This window comes from Bacillus rossius, assembly GCF_032445375.1.
Source record: "Bacillus rossius redtenbacheri isolate Brsri chromosome 9 unlocalized genomic scaffold, Brsri_v3 Brsri_v3_scf9_2, whole genome shotgun sequence".
Lineage (NCBI taxonomy): Eukaryota > Metazoa > Arthropoda > Insecta > Phasmatodea > Bacillidae > Bacillus > Bacillus rossius.
Genome location: NW_026962013.1, coordinates 14,666,686 through 14,677,901, shown reverse-complemented (window position 1 = coordinate 14,677,901; position 11,216 = coordinate 14,666,686). Strand labels below are relative to the sequence as shown.

At 35.9% G+C, this 11,216-nt stretch overlaps 1 protein-coding gene across 1 annotated transcript; it reads left to right on the top strand.

Annotated features, from left to right (window-relative positions):
* The first annotated feature begins 615 nt into the window (after window positions 1-615).
* LOC134543143 (ATP synthase subunit delta, mitochondrial) lies at window positions 616-1,462 on the top strand. Its single transcript, XM_063387995.1, has one exon. It carries the CDS (start codon window positions 856-858, stop codon window positions 1,342-1,344), a length of 489 nt encoding a protein of 162 aa, XP_063244065.1. The 5' UTR covers window positions 616-855; the 3' UTR covers window positions 1,345-1,462.
* Window positions 1,463-11,216: the final 9,754 nt, after the last annotated feature.

Here is an 11,216-nt window from a genome sequence, read left to right as displayed (position 1 = left end):
CCAGAAGGTACTTTATCTCGGTTTTAAGCCATTGCAACTTCGTTTTAATGTTTGTCAAGTTTGCGTTTTTGTATAGCAACTAGACAAGGTATCTAATGACCTTGGCAACTAGAGCATTTCTGAATAAAAAAAACGTAGAACTGCCATAGCATTGAGTGTCCACTCTGTACTAGTACTTTATTTACTCTATGGAGTTAATAACATTCCAAACATTTTCGCTGCATGTACTATAGAATATGTTTAGTCCATCGTGAAAATATAATTTAGGCCATGGTTTAGTCCATCTTTTCTGAATGTTGGCGAACATGTAGGATATTATTATGTTCATTTTCTTCAAATGTTCCCGGAGTTTATAGAAGTTTCCAAAATATTTCCAGAATAAATAAGTACTTTGAAATCTACACACGCTTGTAAACTATGCCGAAAAAGATATTTTATTGTAATTGTTGCTAGTAATAATAAAAAAATTATAAAAGATCACGATCTGTGTACATTTGTGTAGGCTTCCTATATGCCGTCCTTCCGTTGTTGAAGTTACAATAACAGACTATAGATACAGATACAGCCTAATCATGTTTTTTTATTATTATTTAAAAACATGCAGTGCAGGTTTTTTTATAAATGCTTTTAATTGAATTTTATAGAAATTTAAGGGTGATATTAAACTTCAATCTTATCAAATACTTTTATTTTGTAAAAGGGAATTTTACTTAAAGTAGGGAACTGAGTTGAACAAATGTTTGACACCCTTCTTAAGTCTTATTTTTACAATCTTTTCGTGGTTGCTTGAGGTCTGGAGGGTGTATTGGAATTTGAAGTGATTAAATATATTTATCGTTAACGATATAAATTATAATGGCAGCATTTGTGCGCTCCATTCGGCCTGTAATGCCAATGTTTAGCAGACAGCTGCCATCACTGGTAGCCAGACGTAATTATGCCGACGAGATGTCGTTCACGTTTGCTGCTGCAAATCAAGTGTTCTACGACAGTGTTTCTGTGAAGCAAGTAGACGTGCCGTCATTTAGCGGCGCTTTCGGTATACTGCCGAAACACGTCCCTACGTTGGCTGTTCTGAAACCCGGGGTGGTTACAGTTTACGAAAACGACGGCAGTAATAAGAAGATATTTGTGTCGAGTGGCACAGTTACCATCAACGACGACAGCTCTGTTCAGGTGCTGGCTGAAGAGGCCTGCCCCGTGGAACATTTGGATGCGTCTGCAGCCCGAGATGTATTAAGCAAGGCTCAAAGTGAACTATCGTCTGCCAGTACGGAACAAGCGAAAGCAGAAGCTGCAATTGCAGTTGAAGTGGGCGAGGCTTTAGTCAAAGCTGCAGAATAGTTGCATGATTTCAAGTTTGTACTGTCCTCGTATTCCTAGTATTTGCTATGATTGTGTAATTAATTAATTTGTGTCATATTCTGTAAATCTGTTACAAAGTATAGCAGTTTTCTGTTAACAGTTTTGTTATTAAAAAATAGTGTGTAGTCGCCCAATCTAGTGAAATAATCTCTAGCAATATTATCAAAGTTTTGGTATAAGTTTTCCATGAGGTGCTAGAATAAAATACTAGAAGTAGACAACTAAGAGTAATATTCTTTCAGAAGGGCTTTTACGTAAAGTAAAAATAAAATTTTGAATATACCTTTTAGAACACTAGATGTACCTGTATTTACCTGGAAGCAGTGTGTCTAAACATTTTTATTGGGTTTTGAAAAACTGTAACTTGTATTATAATGCATGTGCATTGATGCAGCCTTGGTCATTTTCTTCTTTTCTGTGTAGTTTCCGTGTGGGTCTACATGTTTGTTTTAGAGAAATTTAGTAAACATTGGTATTGTTTTGATATTCAGAGGAGTTAATATGATGAACTGTATTTCAATTTTAAGGGAAAAAGTAATGTTTCCATTGCAGCTACGGCTTTTTGCAAAGTAAAAATAAAATTACGAAAATACCATTGTGCAACACTAGAGACAGAACAAACGAAAGAACACGCTGCAACAGTGCAGCATCATTCTCTACCTGCCGCACCATCGTTCAGTCAAACACTCAGTGCATTCTAGTGGGTGAAAACAGAAAGTGTGGGAAGACTAGAAACATGTAACTCCCGCAGTTGTGGCACGCCGAAACAGTTGGTTTTCTGTACAGCGAAGAAAATAACCATAATTATGAAACACACAAGGCATTTAAGTAATCCTTAAAAAAATATTTTACCGCACACCATACAATATTTATGTTACATTCACTTCTTTGCATTTACAAATGTTGAATTTATCACAACACATTTTCACTATAATAAAGAAAAGAATTATTTTTTTCTCAAAAATACACTTTGAACCCAATTATTACCATGGGAGCTTTTAGAGAATATACTCGAGAATACTGCAATTAACCTTTTTTGATTATCATGTGGGAATAAAAAATTATAAATGGATTAATGTCAGCTTTAACTGCAAGAGCAAAGATTAGACTTCAAATAAACAGCAATTGAAGATTTCACGTTCCCAAATAGATTAAAAAGGAAATGGGCAATGAGAGGAAAATTTAAAAAATACCTGAACCGCGATCTTAAGCATAGACACTCATTGTTTAATACTCCCACAATCAAAAATGCAAAACCAGGGCGTAGCAAGATACACAAATTAATTGATTACAGAAGAACAAATAACTATCTATATTTCTGGCTGAACATGCTTATTAATAATTACTATGTGTTAAAATTTCTGAAAGAAAAACATTAGTAATTTTATTTTCACTTTATTTAGACAATTTACAAAAGCTGTTTTACATTAATTTTTGTACACCAAAAATTTAACTTCTCGCACACACAATGTTGGAGTAGGTACATACTTCTACAAAAATATTACATGTACATAACAGCATCTTAAATCTTGAATAGGCCAACAGTACATTTATGAATGGGTGTTTGTCGTAGATGATTGTGTGTGACACTCACTTCAGATCAATAACATGTTTATTTTCCCCCCTATGTCGTACAATTCTTATGCTTCCCACAGGAGTTGGAATTCCTGCCAAGATTTTCACTGAAGTGCTGTTGTAAGTTTACACCAAGGTGGTGTCAGCTGTGGTAAAAATGAATTGGCCAACCCAATGAAGGCAAGGACATAGGTTTCCGAAGTGACTCTTGATTGATGTGGTTCGGCAAGTAGGCACGATGCTTGGATTCGGGCAACCGCACTGCATCGTGGAACGTGAACGAGACAGCCCGAAGCTGAACGTTTGGTGCAGCCTTGTGTGCTGGCATGATTTTTTGGGGTCAGTTTTTTTCAATGTTGTTTAAATGGTAACTGGGACCTTGATTCTGGTCATGCTGGAACTACATTTACCTTGGCTTGAGAATCTTGTCTCTTTCCCCTCAGTCTGCTTGCTTCCTGTAAATTATGATCCAATTACAAACTTAATGCACATGGTTAGAGTCGGGGGCTTGGTTACCTTCAGTGTCCCTCTCTCAAATCCTTGACTGGCAGAGAGAGATCAAGCTGGTGACAAACATTAACAAAACTTCAGTTATCACTGTTAAATGATTTACTATGAATTATTTTAAAAAAAATTAATAAAAAAATAGGTTTCAGTGTTTAAGGATTTCAGATTTCTGAATCTCAGCTAAGCCACTGTAAACATTTACTGTGGCTTGATTTTGGAGGTATGCTATGAACCCAATGACAAATCACCCAAAGTAAACCCTAAAATGAAAAACAGAGATAGATAAACACATTTTGATTTTTATTACACCTTTGTCTTATTTGCTTTCGCAAGATATCACAATTATTTTATATATTTACAAAATATATTGCTGATTAAGTCTCCGAAGTGCTCATGATGTTCCTTGTCTCGTATTATAAATTGGCAAGCACAAGGTCTCAAAGAAAGTTCAAATGGAATCTATAAAATTCAGTTAAAACAGTACAAATGGAATCCTTTGATGTGACACAAAACAATGTAGAAATGTAGGTCATAGAAAAATAATCAAAAATGTTTTAGTATTAAAGTTTCAAGATATAAATTATCAATTGCATCATGTAAAAGCTTTTATCAAATATTCAGTGCCAATAATTTTTTTGGTAATGATAATCACTGAATGAAAATCAAGGAACATAGCACATTTGACAATATAGTCCAGTCACTTGTATCATGTTGCAACCAACTGGTCACAATATCACACATTCAGACCAAGTAAAGAAAAATTACAACTATGCATAAATTTAAAATTTCTGTACAAAACATCTTCAAAGAATTTAAAGCGCTATTTAAAAATTATTATCATAGGGAGGAAGTTGAATAGGTGACAAAAGTCAAAGAAAAATAATAAATAATATATAAATAATAATAATAGATACCTTATTTACCAGAAAATAATACGACTGAATATGATGCGAACCCAAACTTTTTGATTATCTTAATATATATAAATCTCGTGTCACAATGTTTGTCCTCAATGGACTCCTAAACCACTTAACCGATTTCGATGAAAATTGGCATTTAGGTGTAATATTTTCCAACTTGAGAGATAGGATAGTTTTTATTTCGATTAATGGTCTTAATCTTATAATTTTAGAGTTTTCTAATGTGATGTATGTATGAGTTGGCAGAAAATCACCACGGCAACGGCTGTAGAATTGTTGATGCTTCATTCGTCTCCATGGCAACGACTATTTCATTGTTAGTGTAGTCCTCATCACTCATTAAATACAGACCACCAATTTTTAGATATATGTATACAGGTAAATAACTATACACTGGTAGAACAAAGTCGGTCGGGATTTGAAATTGATATAAATTATTCAAATTAAGAAGACAATTACTAACTACATCTGATTTCTAAAAAGGTCCCCTTCACCAAGTCAACTGATTTCGATGAAAATGGGCATTTATGTGTAAATTGATATAAATTATTCAAATTAAGAAGACAATTACTAACTACATCTGATTTCTAAAAAGGTCCCCTTCACCAAGTCAACTGATTTCGATGAAAATGGGCATTTATGTGTAATTTTTTCCAACTTGAGAGATAGGGTAGTTTTTATTTCGATCAATGGTCTTAAAAATTTATTATTAATAATAAACTGATCATCAATGTTGATTGGTGTTTAAGCCCGGGAAACAGTGGGTACTTCGTCTCCATGACAACGTTGCGTGCTCGAGAGTCGGGAAACCATCGGTGCTATTTGTTTTTTCTTCGGTACATTACAAAGCATTGTATTAAATTTTTGTCAAAATTAATTAATTTTCATTTTATTTCATTTATTATAACTGTAAATAAGAGATTTGGTCTCATTTCCCCCTCCCCCCCCCAATTAATACAACCGTGCGAAGCCGGATCGGGCAGCTAGTGAGTTTATGAAAACGACTTCATGGCTTGGAAAAAGCAATTTGAGTGCATAGCACTTGACAATTATTTAAATTATTTAATTGAGTCCATAGTTACTAGACCCTTTGTGGTGCCACTTATGTCAGTTGAGTGATTTACATGGTCTCTTTTAAAACGCCAAGCTGCAACTAGAAAACCAGTTGTGTTTTATGACTAGTTTAAAGGCAACTGTTCAGAAGGCAAAGAATGTGGTGATGTATGCCAGTCATCTGGGAGGGAAGAGAAGCAGAAAGAACCCATTCACCAACTCCATTCCCACCCTCTCTGCCCTGCATCTCCCATCTGTCATGCCCTTGCAGAGGTGAAGTAACTGTGACACAGTTCAGGCTGAGCGTGTAGTTTTTCAACTAAGTGGAAGTTCAATAGTTGGTAATTAATAACCGTTTAAAGTGGCATAAGTGACATACTTAAGTGGGAGAGCCTGTAGTTTTTCAACTAAGCCGTTTACAATAGTAAGATAAAAATTTGGGATTATAATATGACCCCCGATTTTAGCTTCCAGTTTTGGTAAAAGGCGTAACATTATGTTCTGGTAAATACAGTAATTTATTCTTGTGTGTGGAATATACTGTGGAGGCTGTAGTTTTATAAGGATAAAACACCTGTGTATTTATGATGTGGTTAACAACTACTAATACCAATTTCTACTATGGCTGCACGATACATCATGCATTTCAGTCAATGCATATAAAATATAAATATAAATATTTACATCAACAACAATGACGGTAAAGTCTGAAGCAAAGTAGTGGCACTGTGTTAAGACAATGGACTTGCATTACAGGGGAAAGGGTTCAAATCCTGGTTTTCCTTAATTTTCAAAAATCACTGCAGGTAAATACTGGGATGGTTCATTACCATTGGCAGATATCCCTGATCTGAATTGTGTCTAATGTCCTAGCTATTTACAAGACCTTTAGGGAAAAAAAAAATTGTGCTGAATAAATGTGCTTGTTACTGATTAAAACAAATGGTTAAATTATTTTTACACTTCTGCTGTCAGTACACAATTTGGTCACATTGCCCATCTAATGGGGCAAGAGGAATAAGGACTTCCCAAGCACATATACTGATTTCCCTATTTGGGTGCACAAAATCCATGTTATCAAGTGTGTTCCTGTGAGATTAAAACATGCACCATATTTTTTTTAAAAAGTGGCTGTGTTCCACCTACTTGCTCCAAGTGTGGAGGGCTTGCCACGTCACATCCATGACAATAACGAACATGCATGTTTTACAGGGTGACTGCAGACACTAAGACGGAAAATCCAGGAATCAAAAAGTCACGTGAGAAACATGGAATCCTCAAGAAATTATGTAAGTGAACAGGATTTTGTTTCATTACTACTTTTAATGGGGAAAATTCTTTTATGAAGTTTTTGATCTGACTACAGAAATTTTTCTTTATGAATAACTTAATCAGTTAGATTTTTGTTAAATTTGGTGTTGAAAGTTGCTCAATATTTAACTATGAATATTTTGCTAATCAGAATGTGATGCTCTACAACTACTAAATAAATTTTCTACTATGATAGGAATGTAGTCTTGAAGGTAAAAATCACTACACGAGGTTTAAAATGTGTAATATAAACTGTATTGCCCAACACCTTACATACAAACAATTTTGAACAAAATACAACACAACAAAATAAAATTTAAAAAATAACAAATAACATTAAATAAAATTATTAAAAAGAGTATTATTAAATAATCTTTTAAATAATAAAATAAAAATTACTTAATAAAAAAATGTGTGTTCATAGAGTATCAAATTTTTGTACAGTAAATTTAGACAACTTTACCAAACTACTAAAGCTACTTTAAGAGGCTTCGCCTGTTCATAAGTTGATGCATTTGCACATGAAAACACTTTATAAAAAAATTACAAAATTTCACTACAATATTTTTGTTTCCTTCAAATAATATCATCATTCAAATACTTTGGTATTTTGTACATGGGTAATTTTTTTTTTTACAATATACTAATACAAGAATGTTAGTTAAATAGATAAACAGCAAGCGTAGACAAACTAACAAATGTAGCTAAAAAAAATACTGAGGTACTTCCGAAAAAATACTGAACATTCAAAAGTTATCAGATTACCAGTCTTAATTTCCGGCAAGTTGCAGGCAAAGAAATCACTAGGAACTAAGAAAGGGTTTTTGATTTGAAGACTATAATACTATAATGTAATCAAGAATTTTTAATCAGTCAAAATTTTTTTTCTTCATAGAGTAAAGTACCTAAAAATATACATCCATTGACGAGAAACTGACAACGGAGTGCACAAAAATACCTGCTCATTCCGCATTAACAGAATCTTACATTGGAATTTGACGAAGGCACGACCAAACTATCCTGCCTGCATGGAGACTCTGTCGTGTGTCGAGATAAACAGTTTTGCATGCGGAACACTACTGGGCATAATTCTGCCATCTTAAACAGTGGAACTAACTTCCCAAAGAAATCCACACCATGATTGCAAACAAAAAAATATGGCTAAGTATATATATAAAAAGATCGCATTGAACTCAGGGCACGTGATAAAAGTGAAACTTCTTTGGCAATTCAAACTTCGACTCTTAGGTACTTATATTGTAAGGAGTAAAATGGCAGAGATAGAGAATAAGATAATTTTGTAAAAGTAACAGTGCTAGGTTTTTGTCCTTTTTCTTTCTTTCAAGTATTAAGAATCCTGACTTTGTTTTGTATTTATTAGCAATTTGATTAAAATAAAAATAGATTTATAAACAATAGTTAAAATTATTACTCACTTCAAAATAACATGCCAAATCTCTGAACAAAATATGAAATTCATATCAGGTACCAATGTATGCAGGAAATGCAAAGGCTGTCTTTGCAGCGCTGTCTACACTATTGGTTGAACAAGGAAGAATGCGGGTGTGCTGGCAGCTAATATAAAATTTAAGGCATTCACAGTTGACTGTATAGGAAACCTATATTTATTTTCTGAAACAAGGTCATGCACACACACTGTCTTATTCTTTCATCTCTCTTGGTTCTATGTTTTCTTGGGTGAGAGATGAATCATCGCACAAAGAGGAAAACAAAAGAGCCCTGCAACTTATATGACATAAAGCTCTCTTTATATCTCTTTGGTCAAATGCCTATTCTTTGTCCTTTTCGTCTCGGAAACATTTCGCAATCATGTTTCCCTAAAATGTTGCATTAAAATTCTACCATAAAATTTTACTCTCATCGCACTCAAAGAAGTTTCACTTCAAAAAGTACAGAAATTTATTGCACGGACGTTTTATGGACTGTTGGCGCATTGGTCATCCTAGTATCCCCCCCCCAATTCCCCCTCCTTCCAGCTGGCCACGTCCTTGTTCCTTGTTTTTGTCTTCCCCTCCCTTGCACATGCATGCTAGGTATGTCTTCAGTGCTTAAATAACCTTTAGACACAGGGCTTGCCCTCATTATAGTTTCTCTTGTAGTGGAATTAACATATTTCAGTGCTGAGGTGAGTCACTGCAAAACCTCATCTTTAGTTTGTGGTAAGCGGTGGCCATACCCTCTCATGCAAGGTTAATTTTTTTTGGTAATTACTTTTTTTCTAAATTGTGTGTTGACCAGCCACCTTCCAAAATTAGTTTGGTTTAATAGTTTGCCTGTCTGTTCCTTGTCACGATCTGTTTTCCATGACTATCTTCCATGCGACACCCAGAGGCACATAATGTAGTTTTGGTAGGGATATTTTTCCCTGGCACGATGCTAGACGTAGCTCATGTCTTATGCCACTTCAGGGTTAAGGGATGGCACTCTGTAACATTTGTACGAGCTTAAGTTCGGTGATTTTTCCATGGGCAGCTGAGTTTTTTTTCCAAGTTACATTTTTCACTGCAATTTTTTAAGTTTAAAACATTCAAACAATGTAAAAGCATCTGCATCATGAAATATTTGCTTGATTCATGCCAAATACAGCATTTCCATAAGAGAAAGTCCCAGTAATAAATCTTATTAGTATTAACGGTAAGCATTGTAGAGTATTTGTTCAAGGTCACAATTAAAGAGTAATTTAAACAGTTTCAGGTAAGTGCATGCACGGGTACTGCTTTGTTGCTTTCTCGCTTGCAGCGCCACCTAAGCAAAGTGGCGACTCCTGAGCGTAATTAGTAAAAGGGTGAACCTGTAAATTTTATTTGGCAAAAAAGATGAAGCTCCTCCCGAATGAAATCTCTTTGTACGAGAGTGGTTTAACATCGAAGTTCCTGATTGGTCGTAATGGTCGAGACGACAGAGCTCTTTTTCACTGGCCTCCACGTTCGCCTGACATAATGCAGTGCAATTTTTTTTTCCTTTGGAGCTTTATAAGAGACAGTGTCTATGTTCTGCCGCTACCTAATGATTTGCCAGAGTCGAGACATGTAAATGAAAAGCTTCCATTGCTCCAGATTCGTTAACCAAAGTGTGGGAAGAACTGGACTTTAGGTTGGATGTGTGCCGTATAACTAAATGTGCACATATTAAACTATAAGATACCATTGAAACTGGGGCATTCTTTTATGGACAACCTGTATTACTTGGCCTGTATAACCTATCCCAGCACACGGTTCGGTCTCCAGGCAGACAGGACTGCTAAACCCTGAAAACACGGCATGGTTGCATCAAACATGAAGTATCATGCCAAGTGCTGGCTAATCCGAAGAACCACACCAGCCAAGCCAGATGACGATATTCCAAACACGTACCAGCAAGCCTGGCGTGCTGGCATGCTGCAACCAGGGGCAGTGCGCACTTTGTGATGCTATTTTGCTTTGTGAGAGGAAACTGTAAATCAAAATATTACTGAAAATTTTGTCATGCGGATCGAGTGAAGTACCTGACTTAATAAAGAGAAGGGGGGGAAAAAAAAAAAAAAAATTCAAAGAAAAATGTTGGTTGTTTTACAACACTTGAAACATATCACAAGTGTGTTAGCCACTGCTCTCTTGTATGCTAGTAATCACTTGCCAGAGACGATACACGCAAACGTAATTCCTTCCTATAGTTCTGACGTCGACCGGGGCTAGGCCCTCCCTGAGCCCGATGTGCCTCACGCTGTCGCCACCCCTCTCATCCCACCACCACCCTCTATTCAAACCTCCCGCCCCGTGCGTGTGTGTGTGTGTGTGTGTTGGGCGCCCGGTAAGAGGCGGTGTTAGAGTCGGTGCGACGACTCCTTTCTTTTATTAAAATAAAAATAATGTATAAACCTTTTTATGTAATAAAATATCCCTAATTGTCACGCCTCAAGTTTTAGTAAGGACGGCGCAGCGCCCCATGCGGGCATCCGCAGAACTACCTGCCAATAGTTTTTAAACTTTAATAAAAAATAACACCATAACTAAAGGTTGTTAATTATAAATAAGTGTACTTAAATTATGCTTGTTTTTTAAATAATATTTGTTTGATTAAGTATGTTACCGGACGGCCGGGAACTTAACGCTTCCCGGCGGCCATGATGCCCCGGTCTCGTCAGTCTGTTTCCGTTCGCCGCCTGGAGTAGGAGCGGCCCGCGCACCTTGTCGACTTCATCTCTTTTGTTCACTGATCCATTAGTTTCCGTCGCATCTTTAAATAAATCTAAAACCTTGTAACTTCTTCGAGGCCTGCTCCAGGTGGCAAACTCTTTCGCCTAAATATTTGTTTTCAGTTTACGGATATTTCGTACGCGTAATACGTAACTGACTCTCGAGGCCAGGCCACGCGGTGACATGGTCAGCCTATAAACTGGTTATCACCCGCAACGGTGTTTTTTAGTACTTTACATAAAACTCTTTTACCATTTTTGTAACGTGCCTTGTAATAATTCGCCTGTGC

Coding starts and splice junctions, on each gene's coding strand:
- LOC134543143 (XM_063387995.1), top strand. CDS start 856: ATGGCAGCATTTGTGCGCTCCATTCGGCCTGTAATGCCAATGTTTAGC.